Source organism: Parambassis ranga, unplaced genomic scaffold, assembly GCF_900634625.1.
Source record: "Parambassis ranga unplaced genomic scaffold, fParRan2.1 scaffold_21_arrow_ctg1, whole genome shotgun sequence".
Taxonomy (NCBI): Eukaryota; Metazoa; Chordata; class Actinopteri; family Ambassidae; genus Parambassis; species Parambassis ranga.
Window position 1 is genome coordinate 9,444,778 of NW_021144767.1, and position 24,556 is coordinate 9,469,333.

General features: G+C 41.9%; 1 protein-coding gene across 1 annotated transcript; it reads left to right on the forward strand.

The window, feature by feature from the left end:
- Positions 1 to 8,963: 8,963 nt before the first annotated feature.
- On the forward strand, positions 8,964 to 12,371 carry LOC114429930 (dihydroxyacetone phosphate acyltransferase-like). Its single transcript, XM_028398533.1, has 10 exons — positions 8,964 to 8,975; positions 9,720 to 9,849; positions 10,460 to 10,587; positions 10,664 to 10,739; positions 10,823 to 10,945; positions 11,415 to 11,564; positions 11,632 to 11,711; positions 11,779 to 11,919; positions 12,059 to 12,151; positions 12,254 to 12,371. Exons 1-9 carry the CDS (start codon positions 8,964 to 8,966, stop codon positions 12,107 to 12,109), a joined length of 891 nt encoding a protein of 296 aa, XP_028254334.1. The 3' UTR covers positions 12,110 to 12,151; positions 12,254 to 12,371.
- The last annotated feature ends 12,185 nt before the right edge of the window (positions 12,372 to 24,556 follow it).

Below are 24,556 nucleotides of genomic sequence, written 5' to 3' on the forward strand. Positions count from 1 at the left end.
TTTTCCTTTTTTCTCTTGTTAGGGAGCTTTAGTGTGTTGTAGTGTCTCTGTGTTTGTTTGGGCACTGCTCAGCTCTGAGTTCATGAACTGCAGCCTAACACTGAAACCAGCCTGTGTAGCTGCCGATCTGAGAGTGGGGACGAGTGGGGAGGTGCAGACATGCTGTGTGTGGGTTTCCCCTCAGCCTGGGACATAACAGAGACAACCAAAGCAGACAAAAGACAAAATCCAATAAGAGACCACAAAGGGTTGAAAAGGTCCAAACACAGGAAGAAACAGCTCCACAGTCCAAAAGCAGGCAGGACTCAGACACAAAGAATCTCATCCAAAGGGTCAGACTGGACTGATGGACTGAAGAGTGAAGACACTGAGACACTGAGCTGTGAGCAGCATTATTAGGGTTAGGGTTAGGGCGAGAAACGCCACTGTTTAAGAAAACGAGTTACCACCAAAATAAGTTTCACACGGGGTCTCTGTTTAAAGTTTGTAATCAATTAGTAACAAAACACGTTATCCGCCATGTTTCCCTGCACCGTTTCTTCCCTTTTTCCCCAATCTGCTACAAACACCCTGATTTTCAGCACAATGCAGCATTTCCATTCAACCAATCACGGGGCAGCTTTCCAACTGTCATGGCGGCGCCCTGTCAGTAGATAGAAAGTATGTCCAGTCGTCTTTTAAATGAGTGTTTTAGCTATGTGAAATGAATAACTTTGACAGTATCCATGGAGCAGTCCTTTTCTTCCATGGAAAAAAAAATTGGAAGCCTTCCATACAGAATCCCGAAACTCAGCTGGAGGGAAAATACCGGCCACTTCCTGTTCACATACTAAAGAGAAAAACTTTTGTCATGCGGATCAACTGACAGCCGGCGAAATAATATTATTAGAAATACATATATAAATACATAAAATGAGTTTTGTGATGAAATGGATTTATAGCTTTTTGGGTGTTTAATAAATGTTTAAAATCAAAATATAGATTAGATTTTTTGATGTTATGACAAACTCATGATGATATATTACAGTTTGAAACATAAACTAGAAGTTTCATATAAACCCTTTTTGGAAAGAAAACACTTTTTTCTGGATTTATAGCGTTTTGGAAGCAATCTCTTCATTTGTTAGGCGGGACAGCCGAAACCAGTTAAACAAGCTTTTACTGACAGCTCTGAACAGACCACATTAACTTATCATTCATTTTAGTGCAGCCGCCACAACTTTCATTTCACAAACCATTTTTTAATGTTCATTTATTATATTTCCTTTTATTTTGCTTTGTGCTTTGGTTTCATTCTGTAACACTGGACTTATTTTTATGAAGGCTTGAACTCTGACAGTGTTTGAACAGGAGAGAAAGGAGTAGAAATGAATATTCTGTGTAGAGGCATGCCAGACTGATAGGCTTCCAAAGTTAGCTGGGTTTTGTCAGGGATCTCACCAAATTCCCATTATTTCCTATGAGGGGGGTTAGGTCAGCTTAAGTGGCTTGCCTGTCAAAACAAAAAGTGGCACAGACATGGGGACTCAATATGTCAGAGGTCTAATGTTTATCTACATTTTACACTTTGAATGAAGGTTCTGTGTGAAAGCATGCCCAAACGCCATGCCTTCAAAGTTTGACAGTGATTTGATGCCTGTGGGGAGGGTCGATCGCAGTTTTTCTGGATTTTTTCAAACACCGTTTATCCGATTGCTACCAAACCTCAGAGGGTAGTAGTCCTGACCGAGCCGGTCGATTTGATGTATAATTTGTAGGGGTGGCTAGCGCTAGTTAGCTGTGTAATGAATTAGAGGCTTTTATTTTGAAAATCAGTGTGTGTCTGTGTAAGTGTGTGGGGGGGTGGGGGGGGGGGGGGGGTGGGTTGGAGACACTCCCTAATGCATGTTAAAACATGTTTAAGTGTTTTATTTTGAAAATCTACACGTCAGCCATATCCTGTTATTGTGCAGGGTCTTTTATTTTGAAAATCCATGTTTGTGTGTCTGTGTGTTGGCAGGTGTGTATAGTGTGTGTCTGCATATTTCTGGGTGGCTTGTGTGTAGTTTACCAGGCCTGCCCACTGGTTTTGTGCGATTTACGTGAAAACCGTACGTCGGAACGGAAAGAAAAGTCATAGCGCAGGTGTCCCGGTACAGCCGGACGTCCTGTAAAAGTTTCAGGTCGCTCACATTAAAGCTGTGGGACTAGTTCTGCTGAAAATGTGTCCAGAAGAAGGAGAATAATACAGAAGCGGAATAAGTATTTACAATAGTAACAGTGGAACAATATCAGGATAGATCAGGAGGTCTGAGTCTGGTCTTTCAGTCCAGATCCTCCTCCAGACTCTGATGAAGGAGCTTTTGGATGATGCTCTTTATCCAATGATACAGTTGATGCTGCTGTTCTTCTCATGTTCTAAATGTGTCGTCTGTCTTTACTCACATTGCTGCAAATATCCAGTTTGTGTTTGAACACAAAGCTGATAGTTGTGTGTTTGTTCATTCAAACATTAGTGACAAAAAGTCTGATGATAAACTTTGTATGAATGAACAACACATCAGTCAGTAAAGACAGAATGAAGCCATCAGATGTGTCAGATGATAAACTGCAGCTGTGTCTTTTTCTCTCCATCAGATTTCTGTCAACTTGAAGTCGACACAAACTCAGTGCACACAAAGCTCAAACTGTCTGACAACAACAGGAAGGTGACGCGTGTGGAGGAGGAGCAGCCATATCCTGATCATCCAGACAGATTTGACAGGTGTGAACAGCTGCTGTGTAGAAATGTTCTGACTGGTCGCTGTTACTGGGAGGTCGAGTGGAGAGGATGGGTTCATATATCAGTGAGTTACAGAAGAATCAGAAGGAAAGGAGACAGTGTTGACTGCATGTTTGGAGAAAACAATCAGTCCTGGAGTCTGATCTGCTCTGATGGTGGTTACTATGTCTGTCACAATAACAAAGGAACATCCATCTCCTCCTCCTCTGTCTCTCACAGAGCAGCAGTGTATGTGGACTGTCCTGCTGGCACTCTGTCCTTCTACAGAGTCTCCTCTGACACACTGATCCACCTCCACACCTTCAGCACCACATTCACTCAGCCTCTACATGCTGGGTTCTGGTTGGATCATGGTTCCTCAGTGAGTCTGTGCTGTGTGTAGAAGCAGAGTGTGTGGAAGTGACAGCAGCTTCAACTTTGTGCTTTAAATGTTGATGATGTTTCACTTTCATTTGAATCACTGACTGTGATTTCAGGTCAGAACATGTTTTTGTCTTAGAAGCAGTGAAATGAAGAATGTGAAGCTGAATTTATGATCATGAACTTTGACATGTCCTCACAAATGAAACCCTTACATTAAGAAACGCATGATTCCATGTTGTTATGGCTCTGATATTAAAATGTAGTATTATAATAGGAGTTAATGGACCTAAGTGGAAAACACCATTTAAAACTGCTGCAATACAAACACTAATAACTCCAACTCAATATTTTGGATAAACTTTGACATGACAGATATAAAACAATGCCTGAGCCTCCCAACTTGTACAATAACTTGTTTTGTGCATTTTTACATGAAATATTTGCATCATGCAATCTACCTGGCATTTTATTTATTTTATTTTTTTTTAAGATACTTTAATAATCCCAGAGGGAAATTCTTTAAGTGTAACATTCTTCTAGTGTAAGCGTAAGCGTAAGCGTAGGCTGCATCCTTCGGAACATGCAGCCTACGCGGTTTCAGGAGGCTTTAGTGTCATACAATGACCCAAGAACACACAACAGTGACTGGGGAGGAATTGGGATCGAACCACCAACCTTCCGGTTACTGGACAACCCTGCTATACCACTGCGCCACTGTCGTCCCCCATTTAAAGTGTTAAACTCCTCCAATGATTTCATGTTTGGTAGTTCTGAGCAGTCCTGAAGTTGTTCCACATATTGATGCAGAAAAATATGAATCTGTTCAGTTTTTAGAGCAGTTTTTAGAAGCGGACATTTTTGTCCCTGATGACACAAAGGGTAGTAAATGTGTTTCCCAGTGTTCTGGTGATGGATCAGAAACATTTACATTTGAATTCTAAAATTTGTGTTGAACTGCCCGATTGCCCTTTTTCTCCTCAACCTGTGACGTCGGCGGAACTGCGATCACTCACCTGCTCCTGCCCGGGACGTTAAAAAGAAGCAAAGACACAGAGAAAGACTCAGAGAGACACTGCAGCGCTACCACGCAGCTGTGGACCTTTCTGAACCAACCCTGAAGCACAGCCGGTCAGAGCGCGCTACGATCGCTGCGTTTAACTGCGCTAAATCTTTGTGGCGCTGTCGCGGTGCGTTCAATGACGCTCCGTAAATGTGCGCTTTTACACGTTTATTTTGTGTTTAGTTATGTTGATAAGATTGATTTAAACATGTGGTAAAAGCATAAATTATTAGTAAAACACTGCTTCAAACTAAAGCTGTGGAATCCAAACATGTTCAGGGACATTAGTGGCAGATGTAGCCAGGTATAAAAAGACCATAAGACCATAAGTGTTATTGAAACACTGCTCACATGAACAGTAGTGAATGTTTGAGCACTTTAATGCCAAGTTCTCAGAAATGATATACTTAGATGTACTGAATGTTGTACAACTGAAAGTTAGATTAGAGATTTGAATAGAGATTAAGATTAATGTCAGAGTTACATGGAAAGACTTATGTTTCTGACATTTGATGTCCTGAATGATGCATCTGAGAATTAATGGTGTTGAATGTCATTTTCTGACCTGGTCTGTAGGTCAGGGTTTTTTTGAGGACGGATGTTGTCCAGGACCAACATCTGTGCTGAAACCGATGGCGAGCCAAGTCCCCTGAAGAGATTCCAGCACCGAGTAGATATCCACGTATACACACCCATTCACACTTACATCACAGAACAAGCATCCTTGGAACAAGGTGAACTGCCGTAACTCTACAACCCATATACCTGAGACCATTGTGATTTTGGTTTAAGGGCCCCAACGGGAAATCTGTCATTTTTATAGTGTGCTCACTATTTCTTTTTCTTTTCCTAACTCTTTGAGTTATTTGATATTTTTGTACAAACCAGACAAATGATCTTGTCATTTGTAATAATATAAGAGTGGCTACTCAACTGTTCCTCTTGTGTCTGCCTCATTATTGCTGCTCAGCACAGTGGCTCCTGTCCAATTTGGTTTCTTCTGATTCTGGTCCAGATTTCATCATTATTATACTGTAATTCACTTTTATACTGTTAGAACTGGTTACACAAACTGTCTGTTCAAATACAGTCCTTCATTTAAAGTGCACTTACCTGCATAGTGTGCTAAGCTAGCTGCTAAAATATGCACTGTCACTTTCATCTTTCAATTCTGAACATTTGTTTGTTTTTTTGGGGTTCTTCACCTGATCTGATCTGATCTGAACCTGATTCTGACACTACAAGATTCAATAAAGCAAAGCAGAAATAAAGCGATGACTGAGTGGAGTCCAGCTGACCTTCAGTCACAAAGAGTCATCCTTTCAAGTGGAAACACTGCAAAACCATATAACACTGGACAATGTGTCTAGAGAGAGTCTCTGTTACACAAACTGTGCCATATGCACCAACACAGATACAATGGTGCCGGGTAAAGAGGCAAAAATACCCACTGGACAAAGAAGTCCACAGTGACCTGAGGGTTAAGTGCATCCAAAACCTGCTCACACTGCAAGATCTGTGTTCAGGTGTGTACAGTGAGTTGCTGTTAAACTCTTCTTAAGGTGACAGCTGCATTTGCAGACTGAGTAAAAGCACATTCAGGGATTTTTCTACAAAATATTTGATGTGTACAAATGATTATTTTCTACCTACATTTCTCACTGTTAATGTCATTTTAAAACATGTTCTGGTCATCTGGAGTATTGTTTTGTAGTTAAACAAAGAAATCAATATGGCACGTGTGTCTTTGTGTTTTCAGATAGCAGGCAGGCAAGACAAACCAAAAGAAAGACAATAACAGAGCTGAAGAAGAAGCTGCATGAAAAGGTCTTGCAGTACAACACCCTAGTGACCGATGATCCAGTTGATGTGGACTCCGCTTGTAGTCTGACAGAAGGCTACATCCTGCCTTGGGAGAGACCAGGAGAAGGTATAACTGGTATACACCAACTCCCTATTTTATTTTGAATGTCTATAATGATAAAAATAAACATTTTTATTGTAAAGGCGACACCTTCAGGTTGGAGAGGTCCGTCTTTGACCAGGTAATGCTGCTGAAGCGTTGGAGGAGGAGCAAATGATCCTGGTGAAGGAGATGTCTCAGCAGCTCCAGTCCCTCCTCAAGGAAGTGCAACAAGTGGAGTGGCTCAAAGGACAGACTTTGGAAAGCATCACAACTATCAATGGGTCATAATGACTGTATTATGCATTGTGATTTGCAAACATTAGGTGTTTGTATTTAATGAATGAGTGAAATATATTATAGATATAAAAATATAGTTCACTCATTTCTATTTATGAACACATTAGTTAACGTGCCCAAGCACTTTCATCTTGTGTGATGTATCACTATTTTGTTTTCCTAGGGATCTGGGGGACCTGACAGAGGATGCTGTTCGTGGATTCAATGGTGTCCTTAATCGGAGGTGGCATTCACTTAAGCATCGAGAGGAACAAGCAGCAAATGCACACAGAGGTGCAGCTGCTATTGATGGTGACTACAGATGCGAGCCACCAGAGGACTTTGAGGACATGGATGACCATGGGTTCAGAACTGACCACCCCTATGTATGCTTTCCTATTTGGAAATATTCATTTTTTTCTGTTATGCCCATCTCTCAGGAAACATGCTTACTGTACTCTGTGATGCAAAGCAGCTGTGTAACTCACACTGTGTATAAATAAAGGAAGCAACCCCGGAGAAGGCAGAACTGTCGGCACTCCGGTGAGGCACTTCTCCTTGGCCAAGTTGCGTTTACCTGTCTCTGTCTCCAAGTCTGTTTGCAGCCCGAACTAGGGGGAACCATTTTCCCCCAACAAAAACCTTTTTTTCAGGTTCAGATTATGGCAGGATTCTAATCCCATCCTAAGGTACCATTCCTTGTTAAGGCTGTGCTTCAGTGTCTGGTAGTGATGTTCATAACGATATAAATAATACTTAAGGTTTCATGCTATGCACATGTTTTATTTTTCTAGTTAAAAAGATGTTTGTTTAAAGTCTGGACTGTTCAAAAAAATAAAGACTGGCAAAGAACTAGATGTTTACAATTTATTTATTATTTCCAGGGGCCCACTTTAAAGGACAGTACCAGGCAGCTGCAATGTCCCAGTCGATGTCAGGTCCTTGAATATCCTTAAAGTATAAGACAATTGTGTAACAATTAGGAATATTTCCATATATTTACAGCATCCCATGAGCTTTGTTCCAAAGTCATCTATGTTCTAAAAAATAGCATAATAGCATAGCATAAATAAATAATATAATATTATATATTATATATATTAATATTATATATATAATAAATAGCATAGCACCCACTGACCCTCCTTGAAGGTCCAGTTCATTTGATTGTCTTTACAGTATGTCTCTATGTCATCAGTCCTGGAAGTAGTCTGATCTGATGAACTCAGAACAAACCGACATTTTCACAGCAGGTGTTTAAATGCTGTCAAATCATACAAACTCCACTGTGGTCATGAATGGGTTAACGGTAGATACAAGTGATGAGTGCAGTGTCATCCAGCTGTCAGACCGGTTCTGACACTCCCTGCATTCCTCACTGATCATGTGACCTGAGAGTTCTACAGTCTGCTGTGACTGAAACAGAAAAACACTACAAGTAACACAACTTGTTCTGAAACAGCTGTTCATCTGCTATAAAAGTCATCAAGTGTCTGAAAGACATTTCCTGATTCACTTCTACTGTCTGTCCACTAGATGGAGCTCAGCAATCAATGAGCTACAGATCAGCACAGATCGATGACTGGTCACATCTGAATCCTTCAGATCATTTTTGCTCCATAGTATAATTATGCTTTGGTGATAACTGTTGAAGGACCTTTATTCTTCATATTTAGGCTCCATGCAGGTAGGTGTTAGACTTTTATAAAAGTATCTTAGTCATGCTGTTTCACCTACATGATTCACAAAGAGCCATGTTTATCACAAGGAGCATCGCTGACATGATTGTGAGGTTAAAAAGTTTTGTGTATTATTCTGCTAATCACGATCAACTATTTAAAGGCAAAAAAATGCAGTAAAAGTATCGGTATCGGTATTGGTATCGGCGATACTGGCCCTGTATTTACTTGGTATCGGATCGATACTGAAATCTTCAGTATCTCCCACCCCTAGCTAGAGTGGGTGGGTTGCTGTAGCATGATAGCTGGGCTTTAAGGATAACTGTGTGCTCTTAGCATGATTAGCATGGATGTGACACAGCTCTATGATTGTAGAAGTGTAGCACAATAATTGTAGTTTTATAATTGTTAGCAGCTATGCTATACCTCAATAACATAATACATTTACAAAGCTCCGAATGAACACTTAGCCACTTTAAATGGCTGATTGAGAGATGACTGCTCCGTGATGTTAGCATGCGGGCTGTTAATGTCTATATTGTCCTATAACTTGGACAAGATGTCACTTAGCACACAGCACGCCTCCACCACCGTCGCCCGCCTGTCAACATTTAGCTGTCAAGGTGTCAGAACCATGGGCTGGATTTTGACATTTTTTTTTAAATAATAATTCTCCCTGTTTTTTCCTCATTACCAGCTTGGTTCACCACAGGAGGTTCACATTATGTCATTCTGCAGCTGAAACAGGAGACGGGACACTTTTAATCATCAGCCAGCACACATCTGTAATAATTCATCAATTCATTCTGTTGGGACGTCTCTGCTAACGGCTGCAGCTGATAGCTTACCTTCTGCATATACTGCAGCCAGCCACCAGGGGACGATAGAGTTTAAATGGTGGCGGCTACAAAAGAAGCAATGAAGAAAAAGGTATGCTAGCGGCTGCAGCTGTAGAAAACACTACGGACGTATGCTAGCGGCTGCGGCTGTAGAAAACACTACAGACGTATGCTAGCTGTAGAAAACACTACGGACGTATGCTAGCTGTAGAAAACACTACGGACGTATGCTAGCGGCTGCAGCTGTGGCTGTGAATAACCAGCAAAGCTCAGTAATTACACACATAGATATCCTCAAGATCACATTAAAACAATGTGTGTCAATGTACGGTGCTATCTGGGACTTCAAAAAACAATCAAATAAACAACTTCACAACTGATAAGCACTCACAATTGAGAAAATGGTATTGCAACTAGGGCTGGGCGATATTCCTTTTACTATTATCCCGATATTTTTAGGCCATTTCACGATACACTGTACATATATCGCAACATTTTTAGGCCACGTCACGATACATGATATATATTCAGATATTTTTAGGCTATGTCACGATACACGATATATATCCCGATATTTTTAGGCTACGTCACGGTACATGATATATATTCAGATATTTTTAGGCCACGTCACGATACATGATATATATCCCGATATTTTTATATCTCAACATTTTTAGGCCATGTCATGATACACAATATACAGTATATACACACACACACACACACACACACACACACATACACACACACACACATATATACACACACATATATATAAACACACACACACACACACACTCGCATATCTAACATGGGTTTCCGTGGATGTTCTTAGCTCCAGCAGGCCATCCATGAACACCCAATAGTTCTCTTACCGAGCCACCGTAGTTACATGGACTTCCTGCTGATGTCATACATCCTGTATACATATGACCTGGCTCTACCGGTCATCGCCGCCGGCATGGGTAAGCTGTCGTGACCTTCCCTGGTTACCCCGGATTGTCAGATTCCGTCTCCTGTATTCAGAACATTGAGTGAAAGAAAATACCCTGGGTTTTGTAGTTTCGCCTTTTGCAAAAGGGAGAACACAGTGAACACAGGCCTTTCAATCTGCTTCACTCCCGTCCATACGTGTTCTGCCCCTTCCCCTGGACACAGGCTTGTTTTATTGAAAGTTGAGGTACATTTGCATAACAGATAAACAGTTCTTCAAGACCCTCGTAGGTATTTCCATATTGGGACATGTTGCCCTTTTATCTCCACCTACTAATTATCATAATTGGTCTAACATATTTATGACTATGAAACCCTTTGTCCCTTCTACGTTGGATGATTTATCTTAGTCCATGCCTCCTAGTGCTTCGGCCTTCACCGCATCAAAGAGTTCCTCCCTAACTCTCTGTAAGAGTTATAGATGTGTTTTTCTCTAAGTGTAAGCTTATATAATCAAATACATACATGGTCTGTATCATGTCATTGCGTAAATAACCTTGTATACTTCACAAAGCCGAGGAAGATAACGTAGCAGGGTGTGTGTGGACGGGAAGTGTAAAGCTGCTGTGTGTTTCCCTGCAGACTTCATGGGGATGAAGTTTGTTGGAGAGATGTTGAGGATGTCTGGAGCTTTCTTCATCCGGAGGTCGTTCGGCGGAGACAAGCTGTACTGGGCCGTGTTCTCCGAGTACGTCAGGACCATGCTGAAGGTGTGAACGCTGTTTTATTGGTTGAAATTTGTTTGTATTATCATTCTTCTCCTCATTTATTTATTTATTTATTTAGACTGGATTTGCACCAGTGGAGTTTTTCCTAGAGGGGACCAGAAGCCGGACGGCCAAGTCTTTGACTCCAAAGTTAGGTAGAAAGAATTTATGATTGTTTTTTCTTTATAATATTGAAGGATTTTCTGCCACTCACCCTGTTTCATGTGTCTTTTTCCAGGTCTATTGAATATAGTGATGGATCCGTTCCTTAAAGGGGAAGTGTTTGATGTCACCTTGGTGCCGGTCAGTATCAGCTATGAGAGGATCTTGGAGGAGTCCCTCTATGCCAGAGAACTGCTGGGTGTACCAAAGCCTAAAGAGTCCACATCGGTGAGTTTAGATGTAATATAAACTCTAATATAAGAGCATGTAAGACTTCTTGTTATTACACACTGTTCAGAGCATTTATAACATAATAACTAATATGTGCCAGATTTTGAAAGTTATGTTTCATCTGTCAGGAAAAACAGGTCAAATCATTAATGCAAAGGACATTTTCTGACAGATCCATTAAAATACTAAGGCAACTGTTATAATTACAGTAGTGAAAGGGTTAAAATGACAAAAAAAAAGAAAAATCTGTTCATAGTATCATGGAATTGGACTTGATACAGTGTTCAAGTTGTTTTTATCAAAGCTGATGAATAATTCACTGAAATCTGCCCTGAACACCCCTCTACCGTAACACCTTGTATAGACGTGCATCTGAAATCCTGGTAGTGTTTCAGCAATGAATCTTCATCAGCAGCAGTAATTCTATTCGCCTGCAGCAGGAGGACAGGAGGGACCAGAAGAGAAGCTCTTGAACCAGGCTGTGGTCGTGCTGTCCTGCGCCTCCTACAGGAAACAGGCGCTCCCCGTCTTCCTCCGCCCGGCGCTGCTCGCCTTGGCCATCGTCACCTCTTCCTCCAACAACAGACGTAAGAGGACGTCATCACACTTCCAGCTTCTATATACATGTCTGTAAATCACGTGTGTTTTTTACAGAGGAGGTCTACAACAGCTTCAGCTTCCTGAGAAACATGTTCTCCAACGAGTTCATCCTCTGTCCCGGAGCTACAGTGCAGGTAGAGCACGTTTCAGTCCGGTCAGGATGAATACTAGAGACGTGTTCATGTCCTGTTGTGATTCCAGGACTTTGAGGAGGCCTGCTACCTGCTGGTGAAGACCGGAGCTCTGCAGATCCCCCAGCAGGAGGTGCTGATCACAGAGAGAGGACACAGGACGCTGGCTTTCCTCACCAGCATCCTGGATCCCTTCTTACAAGGATACCAGGTGAGGCCATAGTGTAGCATACAAGACGGCCACTAGAGGGAGCTGTCAGCACACAGCCACAGTCTCAACAGTTGTGTGTGTCCAGGTTGTGTGCAAGTTCCTGTGTGAAGAGGCGACGGAGGCTCTGACAGACACACAGTTTGTTCCTTTGCTTCTTTCTCTTTCAGAGGAGCTGAGCAGGGCACTCTGAAAGTCAACAAGGTGATGGTGAACTCCCTGGAAGACACTCTGGGTAAAATAAAAAAAGAAACAAGCTGCTGCCGCCATTACTGACCTGATCTCTGGGTTCTCAGCAGGCCTTTAAAACGCCTCTCATGTTTGTGCGTTTGTCCAGGAAGAAAACTGCCCACTCAGAAAGCCGCCGCCGCTCGCCTCTAACACTTGGCGACCTCTCCAGCCAAAGAGTCAAGAAGAAGAAGACTGAGCTACGGTTTTCCAGTAAGGCAGCCCCTCAGCTCAACCGCCATCTTGAGATGAGTCGGCGCCTCTTTCATTTTTTCCCCTTGATTCAGAACTGCTTATTCTTAAGAGCCTTTTTTAACGAAAGCTTCTCAATGTGCCAGCTCCACTCCAGAGTGGCACCCGCTCCCCATCCAGGCGTTTAATACACAGCCTTTCAGTCTGTTCCTTCATCTCCGCCATTAGCCGTTAGCTTCTCTTATCACCCTTTGAGCACTTTAATCAGTGGCTTTCCGCTACACGCTGTGGACCTGCTGTGTATCTAACTACGTTCTGTGAAAGCACAGTTTGTCATAACATGTTTTAACTTTGGTCTTTGTTTCTTTTTGTCTGCGCCAGTTCTGCCCCCCTGGTTTTCCAGGTGTGCCACAGGGCCCCCCTCAGGGCTCCTGCCAACAGTCCGAGCTGCACGGGCAGCGTTTGTTTACACAGTGGAGATATAGCTACTAGTTACAAACAAAACAAATGCTATGTGTCAAAATGTTCCATCAAAATCTATCAATATAGGAACACATTTGTCCTCAAACCTAGCATAGTTACTGAAGTGGCTTTACAGTCACCGAGTCATAATGAAAAGATGCAGTCACTGAATCACACAAGTGATTGTTAAGACTCAGGATTACTTTGTTTTATCAGCATTTCCAAATTATACTAGATTAGGTTGTTTTTTAATCTCATATTGACTTTATTTATTGGCTTGCTACCTGTCTGCACTCCTGTTACTCTTGAACTCCACCTCAGCTGTTCTAAAACAGGCCGAGCTGCTCCAAAGGCATCAACACATCACCTCCGACTGAAAGCCCCTTAATCTGGGTTTAGATTACAGAATTATTGGCTTCGTTAATCCACCCATTCACCATACACAACATTATGCTAACGTTTGGGCCGCGTATATCATGCTATCACCAGAGGTTGCTAACGAAGGCTAATTCTGTTTCCAACAGCATGAGCCCTGGAGGCTAACATTAGCTTACACACATAATTATGCACTTCCTCTAGTGGATTATTGTATCTTCTGCAGTGTTTTATGCCAGATTAGATTAGATTAGAGCCATATGTACGAATATACAGAATGTAAAGAAGAACAAACGATAATCCAGGATATATGGATAAAGCCCGGATTAAATTACAGATTACAAATCTTGAAGGGTTTGAGATTAAAAGGGGAAAATGTGTGGTTTCATTATGGGTAACTTTTCTATAGTCTAAGCCCTGTCTGAGTGGTTATTTGTGTAGCCACGTAACCCTTTCAGTCTGTGAGGTGACCATGAGCAAAGCAGCGAGCCACATGTGGACATCTAAACCGCAGATCAGTTTCTCACTGTGTGTGTGTTTCATTAACATCAGCTTTAAATAATGGATTTCTATATTGGATTGTATTCATTTAACTAAGTCGGAGGTTTTTTAGTACTGGTGAAATATAAATAAAGTGTTTTGAAGTACAAGCTGTGTGTTGTCATAATCTTCACCTCTAGGTGTCAGACTTGCCTCTCCGTGAGCCCACACACACACACACACACTGTCACAGCAGCATTTTTCATCATGCTGCTGAGTAAGAGACTGCTGCCACCGCTTTCCATCCACATCGCTCCTTCTCTCACTCGCTCTCTGACAAATTATAGCTTCATCTGAAGTTGCCATACCAAATTGCTTATACACACACACACTTGTGTCCATCCATATCCACCCTTTCCCCTCTTCCTCCTCTTTTCTCTCTCCCTCCATCCATATCCGTCTCCCTGGTGGTGGTTTGTAACAGTGTCAGCTGCAGCCGTATCAGCACTTTATCTGCTACATTATGACAAGCTCTTATTGAATGGGGTGCACACACACACACCCCTCATAAACTGCTCTCTAACCTGCTGAAGTGCAGTAAGTTGTTTGTCCTTTAAGTCTGATCCGTTGTTCTTTAACTTTTCTTTGTGTGTGTGTGTGATAGAGTGTACGCTCTGCCCTGTGTTGTGCCCTGAGGGGGTCTGTATGTCGAGGATTGATTGAAAGGAAAAGGTGCCCGGTGTATAATGTTTCAGCGGTTAACCTTAGGTAACAGCGGGTTGATGGATTCGGTTCATTTCCTGCAGCAGATCCTGTTTATCAGGCCGTGCTGGAGGCGCAGGAGACATTTACATGAAGCACGGGTGGAGCTAATCCCAGAGGAGAGTGCAGGACATCCCAATTAATCCACATTTAAAGGGTTTCTCAATCTGTGCCACTCCTGTTCATATGTATACTCTGGTATACATCTTATACTTGTAGTTTATTTTATTGTGTATATAGCTTTTCTTATCTTTGTTTTTTCTTAATCTTGATTTTTTTTTGTTTTCTTAATCTTAATCTTGGTTTATTTTTTTCTTAATCCTAATCCTTCTTTATTTTTTCTTAGTTTATTTTTACTTTAGTTTCTTTCTTGGTTTCTTTCTTTTTTTCTTAATCTTAATCTTGGTTTATTTTTTTACTTGTTCTCAATCTTGGGTTTATTTCTTTTTTCTTAATCTTAATCTCGATTTTATTTTTTTCTTAATCTTAATTTCGGTTTATTTTTTTTATCTTAATCTTGGTTTATTTCCTGATCTTAATCTTGGTTTATTTTTTTACCTAATCTTAATCTTGGTTTATTTTTTTCTTAATCCTAATCTTGGGTTATTTCTTTTTGTTTTTCTTAATTTCTTTTCTTAATCTTAATCTTGTTTTTTTTTTTACTTAAATCTTAATCTTGGTTTATTTCTTTTTTTCTTAATCTTAATCTTGGTTTATTTCTTTTTAGGGCCTGAAGGCCCTATTGTAATTGCTGGTATTATTTAATCTTAATCTCAGTTTAATTTTTTCTTAATCTTAATTTTGGTTTATTTCTGTTTTTTTTTTCTTAATTTTATATTTTAAAAACCCTCACCAGGCTGCAATATTTCAGAAATTAGTAGATTAGATTAGTAGATTAGTAGCAGAAGTATTATACATATTATATTACATATATACATATTATACATTTTATTTTTGTACCAGGAGCCCTGGGTTTATGTTCCCTGTAATATACATATTTTTCCACATTAAAACTACTTGGTTAGGTTTAAATAAAGATCTGGGTTTTGGGCTTAAAACTAGAGCAAATACAGATGAAAGCTTCCATGATAGCTTCAAAATATAAAATGTGAATACCTGTGGGCGGCTCCATCAGGCATCGGCTTCCTGGCACCGTCATAAACTCCCAATACAATAGTCATGTAATGGGGTAGCTGACAATCTGAGTCAGGCCTTCAAATTATGCAAAACATTTAGTCAGAAAACAATATTAAAATTATTTTAAAAGCAATCATCATTTCTTCTTTAATAAATAAATTCGATTTATTTTAATTATGCAGAAGTTTCTTAGGCCAAAGATGACATTATTATTATCAATGACCCTGAAGACATTTATTTATTTGACATATAATTTTAAAATTCTAACATTATTTGCAGCATCAAAGGTGTTATGTGGAATATTTACAGACACTGAGGGCAAACATTAAGTGATACAATTACAGTATGGCCTTTCACCAATTATTGCTAATGTGTACCCCCCCCCCCCCCCCCCACCGATGCATAAAGCGTCGCTCATCTTCCCCATGGAAACATTAGCATTTCTAACTGTATTTGCATAATGCACACATGCATAGATTTAATAGGCCGTGCTAATGTCTGCAATTTTCCACAATGTTATTTCCTATTCTGAGCCTGGAGACACACACACAGCATCTATATACATCACAATCACACACACACCCACTCCTCTCCATCTCTGTGGGATTCCACAAGCTTGACAGGAAGATGCATAAAAATCCTGGAAAGTGAAGAGTTAATACAGAAGTGTGTGTAACTTCCTTTGTAGAGCACAGTTTGTCATTATGTTATGATGGTTGCAAGTTATTAACCCTTCACTTACTCTGGCTAAAATATAAAGCTCAAAATAAACCAGCTAGCTTAGCATTAAGATGCTAAGTCATGGTTCTAACATCATACACATCAACCTTACAAAAAAATAAATCAAATAAAAAACCTGTGGAAACATTTCCAAAGCTAGGCTAAGCTAATTGGTTGTTGAGTCTACTGCCACTTTGACTGAGTTTAGATTAGATTAAATGTATGTGAATTAATTATTTTAAATTTTATCAAAATTTTAAATAATCTAATTTAATAAATAATAATTAATGATAAATAATAAAATCAATTATAGAATAAATTATATAAATTGGGTAATTCATTGGGAACTAAGTAAATGCTAAGCTAGTTGTTAGCTAGTTAGTTAGCTCAAGTCAATCCAGGAGGAATCAAGGAGGAGGAGGAGGAAGAGGATGAAGAGGGGGGGGGTGAGGAGGGGGAGGAGGAGGAAGAGGAAGAAGAGGAGGAGGAGCAAGAGGGGGGGGGAGTGGAAGAAGAGGAGGAGGGGGGAGGAAGATGAAGAAGAGGAGGAGGAGAAAGAGGAAGAAGAGGAGGAGGAGAAAGAGGAGGAGGGGGGGGGAGAAGAGGAGGAGGAGGAAGGAGAGGAGGAGGAGAAAGAGGAGGAGGAGGGGGGGGAGAAGAGGAGGAGGAGGAAGGAGAGGAGGAGGAAGGGGGGGGTGGGGGGAGGAAGAAGAGGAGGAGGGGGGATGGGGAAGGAGGAAGAGGAAGAGAAGGAGGAGGAAGGGGAGGAGAAGTGGGGGAGGAGGAGGAAGAAGAGGGGAGGAAGAGGAAGAAGAGGAGGAGGAGGAGGAGAAAGAGGAAGAAGAGGAGGAGGAGGAGGAAGAAGAGGAGGAAGAAGAGGAGGAGGAAGGGGAGGAGAAGTGGGGGAGGAGGAAGAGGAGGAAGAGGAAGAAGAGGAGGAAGGGGAGGAGAAGTGGGGGAGGAGGAAGAGGAGGAAGAGGAGGAGGAGGAAGAGGAGGAAGAGGAGAAGAAGAGGAGGGGAGGAGCGGTACAGTACAGAGCAGCCTGTGAAGCTAATGGTCTGCAGAGCTATAGCAAAACAACCTGACTATTAGCATGAGGAGGACCTTGTGGGTTTGTAGCATGCTAACTGTGTAGTCTTAGCACGACTAGCATGGCTACAACTCTTTAGCTAGAATGGGTGTGTTGCTGTAGCATGATAGCTGGACAAATGAGTGTGCTCTTAGCATGACTAGCTTAGATATGACACTGTAGCTGTATGGTTGCAGAGCTGTAGCACAATAACTAGTTTTAGCACGACTAGCATGGCTTTCTAGCACGATGGCTATGGACTCTTAGCACGGCTAGCGTGGCTGTGTACCTTTTGGCTTGTTTTGCATGATGGTTGTGTAATATTAGCATGACTAGCATGAATGTGACTGTTTATTTAAATAGCTGCAGCAAGATAATCCAATCCATCTTTATTTATAGAGCACTTTTAAAAACAAGGTCAGCCTAGTGCTGTGCACAGCCTATCAAGTGTAGAATTAATTTCTAAGTAAAATAAATATAAATTACAATCACAGTCATAATCCCCGAGTTAAACACCGAGTTAAAAGCCAGAGTAAAAAGATGTGTTTTAAAAAGAATCCATCTGTCTGAGGTGCAGGCAGTTCGTTCCACAGTTTAGGACCCGCGACAGAGAAGGAACGGTCCCCCCTGAGTTTTCTCTGTGTTTTTGGGACGACCAGGAGAGACTGGTCAGCTGACCTGAGACAGCGAGCAGGATAAATAAATACTCTGCACAACTAGCATAGCTTTCTTAGCATGGTGGCTGTGGACTCTTAGCACTGCTTGCCTAGATGTGACTCTTTAGCTAAATGACTATAGAGATTGCTGGACAATTAGCATGATGACTAACATTGCAGAGGACCTTGGGGGTTTGTAGCGTGCTAACTGTGTAGTCTTAGCACGACTTAGCGTGGCTCTTTAGCTAGAGTGGGTGGGTTGCTGTAGCATGATAGCTGGGCTTTAAGGATAACTGTGCTCTTAGCATGACTAGCATGGATGTGACACAGCTCTATGATTGTAGAAGTGTAGCACAATAATTGTAGTTTTATAATTGTTAAAATAAAATACATTTACAAAGCTCCGAATGAGCCACTTTAAATGGCTGATTGAGAGATGACTGCTCCGTGATGTTAGCATGCGGGCTGTTAATGTCTATATTGTCCTATAACTTGGACAAGATGTCACTTAGCACACAGCACGCCTCCACCACCGTCGCCCGCCTGTCAACATTTAGCTGTCAAGGTGTCAGAACCATGGGCTGGATTTTGAACATTTTTTTAAAATAATAATTCTCCCTGTTTTTTCCTCATTACCAGCTTGGTTCACAACAGGAGGTTCACATTCTGTCATTCTGCAGCTGGAACAGGAGACGGGACACTTTTAATCATCAGCCAGCACACATCTGTAATAATTAGCTTCACACGTTCCTTCCATCAGCTCGAGCACATACAGGACGCAGCGCGGAGTTCATTAAGAGCGGCGATTCATTCTGTTGGGACGTCTCTGCTAACGGCTGCAGCTGATAGCATACCTTCTGCATATACTGCAGCCAGCCACCAGGGGACGATAGAGTTTAAATGGTGATGGCTACAAAAGAAGCAATGAAGAAAAAGGTATGCTAGCAGCTGCAGCTGTAGAAAACACTACGGACGTATGCTAGCTGTAGAAAACACTACGGACGTATGCTAGCTGTAGAAAACACTACGGACGTATGCTAGCTGTAGAAAACACTACGGACGTATGCTAGCAGCTGCAGCTGTGGCCAGAACACAGACAGAACAGAGAAAGAAGGGCGAGCGGTGAGAGCTGCTAAAACACAGAGAGAGGATAAGATGCAGAGCACACAGTGAGGCTGACACTCTGTCTGAGGTACAGCTAGCTGTCAGATGGGCTAATGCCGCCTGGGTTCAAGTCTCTCTCAAAGACGTCAGATCACACAGGCAGATCGGCCCGTGGAGGATCTGAGGCAGCCGCCAGGGGAGCTGGGAAATTACATTTGCTGCCTGCTACAAGATCCTGATAAGAGCAGATTTGTTCTAAGAACGCAATGACAGGGCAAGGTTATCACTAAGCTGCCCCCCCTGCTGGAGAGGACACTGAGGAAATCCTCAGAAGAAGAATGACGTCCCATTGCAAATACAAAGGCAGCTGTTCTGTCCCTCTGATGGCGGTTCTTCCTCCTCCAGCAAAGTAAAAACTTAAAGTGGAGCAGGTGGTTTGAGGCGTCAGCTCTGAGGCTTTAGCCTGTCACAATCCTAATCTGTGTGTCATGAGGTGTGTGGACGCTGGGCTTAGAGTCAGACTGATGTCCAGTGGATGCTCACCAGCTGTCAGCTCTCCTACCAGGACCTTTTCCTCAGCTGCCTCTGTCATCACACTGTCTGACAGTCTGTTAAGGCACATTTAATACATCTTATTGATTAGTAAATGGAGCGTAAAACACAAATGAGATGTAATCATCACTAACAAACAAACAAACAGGGGGATTACATAAATAACCAGCAAAGCTCAGTAATTACACGCATCGATATCCTCAAGATCACATTAAAACAATGTGTGTCAATGCACGGTGCTATCTGGGACTTCAAAAATCAATCAAATACACAACTTCACAACTGATAAGCACTCACAATTGAGAAAATGGTATTGCAACTAGGGCTGGGCGATATTCCTTTTACTATTATCCCGATATTTTTAGGCCATTTCACGATACACTGTACATATATGCCCCAGTAGTTCAAAGTGGGCTCAGCCCTGCTTCACCTGTATCCAACAGAGACACACTTAAACAACATGGCAGCTGGCAAAAAAAGGCCGTCTGGAAGCGGTTCAGTGTAGCCCTACAAAACTAGGTGCACTTATTTGCTCTCTCTGTGTAGCTCAATGCCTGCGACTAAAAGCAGCTGCGTGACAATTGATTAATGACATATTTTTGATGGTGTGATGATAAATCAGATTTTTGGACTGAAATCATCCGTAGTGGTGATGCTTGGACTTGTAGTGTCCCATTTGTACTTGATGTGTTAATATGAGCAGGTCTGACCTGCTACAACAGACTCAAAGCCTCCACATGTCAGCTGCTGTCAGATTAAGGAAAGGAGTGCCTTAGACCAGTCACTGTCTGCAACCTGAGAGACAGAGATGTGAGTGTTCCAAATCAGCCATGCCGCAGTATGGATACACTCATGGCTGATGTACTGTCCTGTCAGTGTGTGATGCAGTGGCTCCAGGGTAAGTTAAATCATGTCTCAGGGCCTCTCCAGTCAGGTCTGTCACACAGAGAGATAACAGCAGCCTCGTTCCAAGCAGGAAGCAGGAAGGAAAGAACTGATGTGGGATCAAACGGATCCATTCAAAGTCGTAAGAACGTGATTCAGCAGGTCACCTAGAACTTTCCAGAACAGGACATTGCATTTCTCTTATGCTTCATTAAATCTTCAGAAGCAAAGTCCTGTCTGCAGCTTTTACCAGGAGAGTTCTACCCAAACATGTTGAAGTGATGCTGTGATGCTGTGCTAGTGTTTAGCACCGTTTAGCGGCAGCAGCAGAGCACTGACACTAGCAGCGCTTAGATAGATGGAGCCCTGTCCTGCTATAAATCATCCTCTTATTAACCCACGGGCGAGAGGATGTAAAGGCACAGAGGCCTCGGGGGAGCTGCTTGTGTTTACAGTAGGCTGGCTTTCAGGCTCTACTCATGGGGGGAATAATAGCAAAGTTATGAAGGACATAAGCAGTTATTGGTACTTCTGTGTGAATGTAGCGGACATGAAGCAACGTATGCATTCATCTGCATCATCAGCTGTGTCCACATCTGCTTGGTGGCAACTGGGTCGTACAACAGGACAATGATCCAAATCACAGCAGCTGATGACTGAAGAACGGACCAGTCAAAGTCCAGACCTCAGCACAGTTGAAATGCTGTGGTGGGATTCTCAGAGGGTCTGTACACCTGCTAATGATCAGCAGCACCCGCTGCAGCTCAGCTTGTTTTCTTCTGGGCTTAATATTTGCTGAATAAATAATAGCACATTGACAGTCAGAGGATTCCTATGATGTTTTTACACAAACCTTTGACCAGGACTATGCTGCTGGAAGGTTTGTTCCTCAGTCTGAGAATCATTTATCGTCATCCCTGGACTTCATCCATGGCCTTTTATGTTTTTAATGCTGCCTGTTGTGTTCTATTTAATCCAAAATGGCTGCTCAGTTGTATTTAACCCATGCTTTGCCAGGAGAAGTTCCAGAAACATTCAAAAAGCCGCTCTAAAGTTTGCTTCTGCAGTGGAAAAAATGCACCCAGCAGCAGAAAACATAAAACGGTTGTGCTGCCCCCTAGAGCCAGCTAGAATTCTAGCTCAAAGAGTTTTGAGTTTGTCCCACGATGCTTGCCGTAGTAGCATAATGAGTTCCAGAGCCACGGTGAAAGTTTCTGCAGTGTTAAGACATCCTGCCACATGCTTTTAGTCGTCTGTAAGTATAAGACGTTACTTTACGTCATGCACTCATAGGAGGCACTTTAAGTTGTCCTTAGTTTAAGAAAACGGGATCGAAGAAGACGCTAATAGCGCTAGCGACTCTATGGGTTTTTCATTGCAATAGCATCGTGCTAATGGCTAGTGGTCTATGCATTTTTCTGTTGTAGCTTAGCCATGTTTTGCATGCATTTGTGCAGAATGCATTTTGTTTATGCGATGTATGTCAATGTGGATTATTGCTGTGATTGTAATATGCTTTTATTTCTGGCTGAGGTACGATCTTAAACACAAAACACACTTTTGTTGTGGAGGCAACAAAGAAGAGAAAAGGAGCACACACAACACACAGGAAGTCACCGCTACATGCTAAGAGCCACATGTTAGCTTCTTACCATCGAACTTACAGGACAATGGAAGTTATTTAAAAACTGAATTCTGCCATCGAGATTTCATAACGATTAATCGTGCGGGCCTAATTTACGGTAATGTGAAGTTCATGTAAAATGAAAATTCTTTGTATGTATAAATAGAAGCTCCACAAAGCAGCTGCCTTATTTTAAGTGATTATTAAAAAAGCGGTTTAGGTTTGTCTACCTGTGGAATGAATTTAGCTTACTACTTTAATTCCTTTGTGCGCACACACACACACACACCTTTCCACCTGCCAATATATCACAGCCCTAGGTAGGAAGATTGATGGCATTAAATTGCTTCTATCCAGGTTTTTTATCAGGATTTACAGGCGTCGCTGTACCCAGTGCTTTCCAGCACCACTCCCTTCCATAAATCATGCTTTTTCACCTCACACACACACACACACACACACGCTCACGTTCTTATACCCACCCTAGCACATATGCACACAAATGTACACACACATAGACTTTGGGATATGGCTGTAACAAGATGGATGACCTCCCTGCCGTCTGCTGCCACACACACACACACAGAAACACAGCCACTCAGATGCAGCAACACATGTACATTTTGACTCCGTAATGGAAAGTGTCAATCTGTGTGGATGGAAGCCCTGGAAACACAGTGACTCCTTCCCTTCCACCCATCGCTCTCATTACAGGGAAATGTCAGCTCATTTCCCGAGCACACGTCGCCTGATTAATTTCTGAACAGGGGAATGAGAGAGAGACAGACCTGGTGAGATGGAGGGAGGTGGCATCTGTCCCACAGACCATCACGGCTACTTCTTTGGGCGTATGTATGAATGTGTGACTGTATGTGTGTCCTTGGATGCAACACTGTGGCAGAACTCCATCTGTGGGAGTGGCATCAGGACATGTCTCTAGCTTGTCATCCTCTAGACCTCTCAGGGGAACCCCGAGGTGATCAGTGAAGTCATATTTGAGGGCAATAAACGCTTGGTTCAGATAGACCAACATGTCTGTGTTTATTCAAGACTAAAAATATTTAATATTTAATTTTAAACATTTATCATGTTTGTGGAGGACTTTTTTGGGGGGAGAATGTATCAACGGTTGTTTAGCATAAAAAGCATTTTCTTCCATGTGGCTGGTCATTGGTGAGTCTAGCACTAATATTACTACCTGTCAAATCTACTGGTTCTGACCTTTTGATAGAGGTGTCAATCATCCTAATCAACCTGCATATTTGACAAGGTATTAGCTTAGCATTAGGTGGGCGTGGCCTATCTGCCTTATACACCTGTTATAACCTATAGATGTGTAATAATGTATGTATACAAGTAAAAACTGATGCAAATAGAAGTGATGAACACCAACAGTGACTTAAAAGTCAAATATATAGTTTGGTTCATTAAATTTTAAGACCTTTAAAAATTTTTTAAAGTTCTTGTCTGCATAGGTTGGACTAAACCCTCTGTAATTTTGTTTCCCTTAATTAGAATGAAATAAAAACTTGGTAGAGATAATTGCTTCATCTACATCATTTGTAAGGACATATTCATTGTAAAAGTGTAAATTTTCAACATTTTGCTTTGTGCCATCTTAATCTACAAAGAGCCAGAGGCATACAAACTAATACTTACACATCTGAGCAAATCTCCAGGGTGTGCCCTTTATTATGACACCAACAGTATCCAAATACACCTTGTGGCTGCTGTGATATACTGAATTCATTTTGGGCATGTTATTGTCAAGCTGATGCCTTAAAATAAGAGGCTGTGGGGTTCAAAGGGTTTTGGCCTGCTGAAAGGGGGCCTGACAGACCAAGTGGCATTCAGTTAGCATTCATTTTGTCCTCTGCCTCAAAGTACAATGGGATGCCAGCAGTTTTCCTTTAAAATGCACCAACTGGAGTGCATGTAGGTAAGAAAATAAGGGGGGGGGGGGGGGGGGTGATGGCAGACAAATAGAAGCGAACAGGAGCAGCCGCGACGGCTGTTTTACAGCTGTTAAATAATTAGAATCAGATGCAACAATGGCATCCTCTCACCCCGCCTGTCATACAGTGGATAATGCAAACAAATGACCCTCAGACTGAAAGCTGCAGGACTACAATGGAGAGCCCGTCTCCTCAGCCCGACACACACATAAACACACACACACCTCGGGTTACACAATCAGCCACTGATTAAATTCCACCACTGCTGTTTGCTGTCACTTCCATGCATCCTGTGTGTATTGTGTGAGCTCTCATAATACCAAAGTGAATATAGAATTACCGTACCGTCAATCAAACATAAAAGTCCTGCTGCTTTGTTTTGAATGCTAATATTTCATACAGAAGATACTAAACCTTCATAATCATTACCGGCCCAG

What these genes read in the sequence shown, in the direction of transcription:
- LOC114429930 (XM_028398533.1), top strand. An exon ending in GGTCATCGCCGCCGGCATGG is followed by an intron (nt 9,850 to 10,459) that starts GTAAGCTGTCGT and finishes GTTTCCCTGCAG; the next exon opens with ACTTCATGGGGATGAAGTTT. An exon ending in GTCTTTGACTCCAAAGTTAG is followed by an intron (nt 10,740 to 10,822) that starts GTAGAAAGAATT and finishes GTCTTTTTCCAG; the next exon opens with GTCTATTGAATATAGTGATG.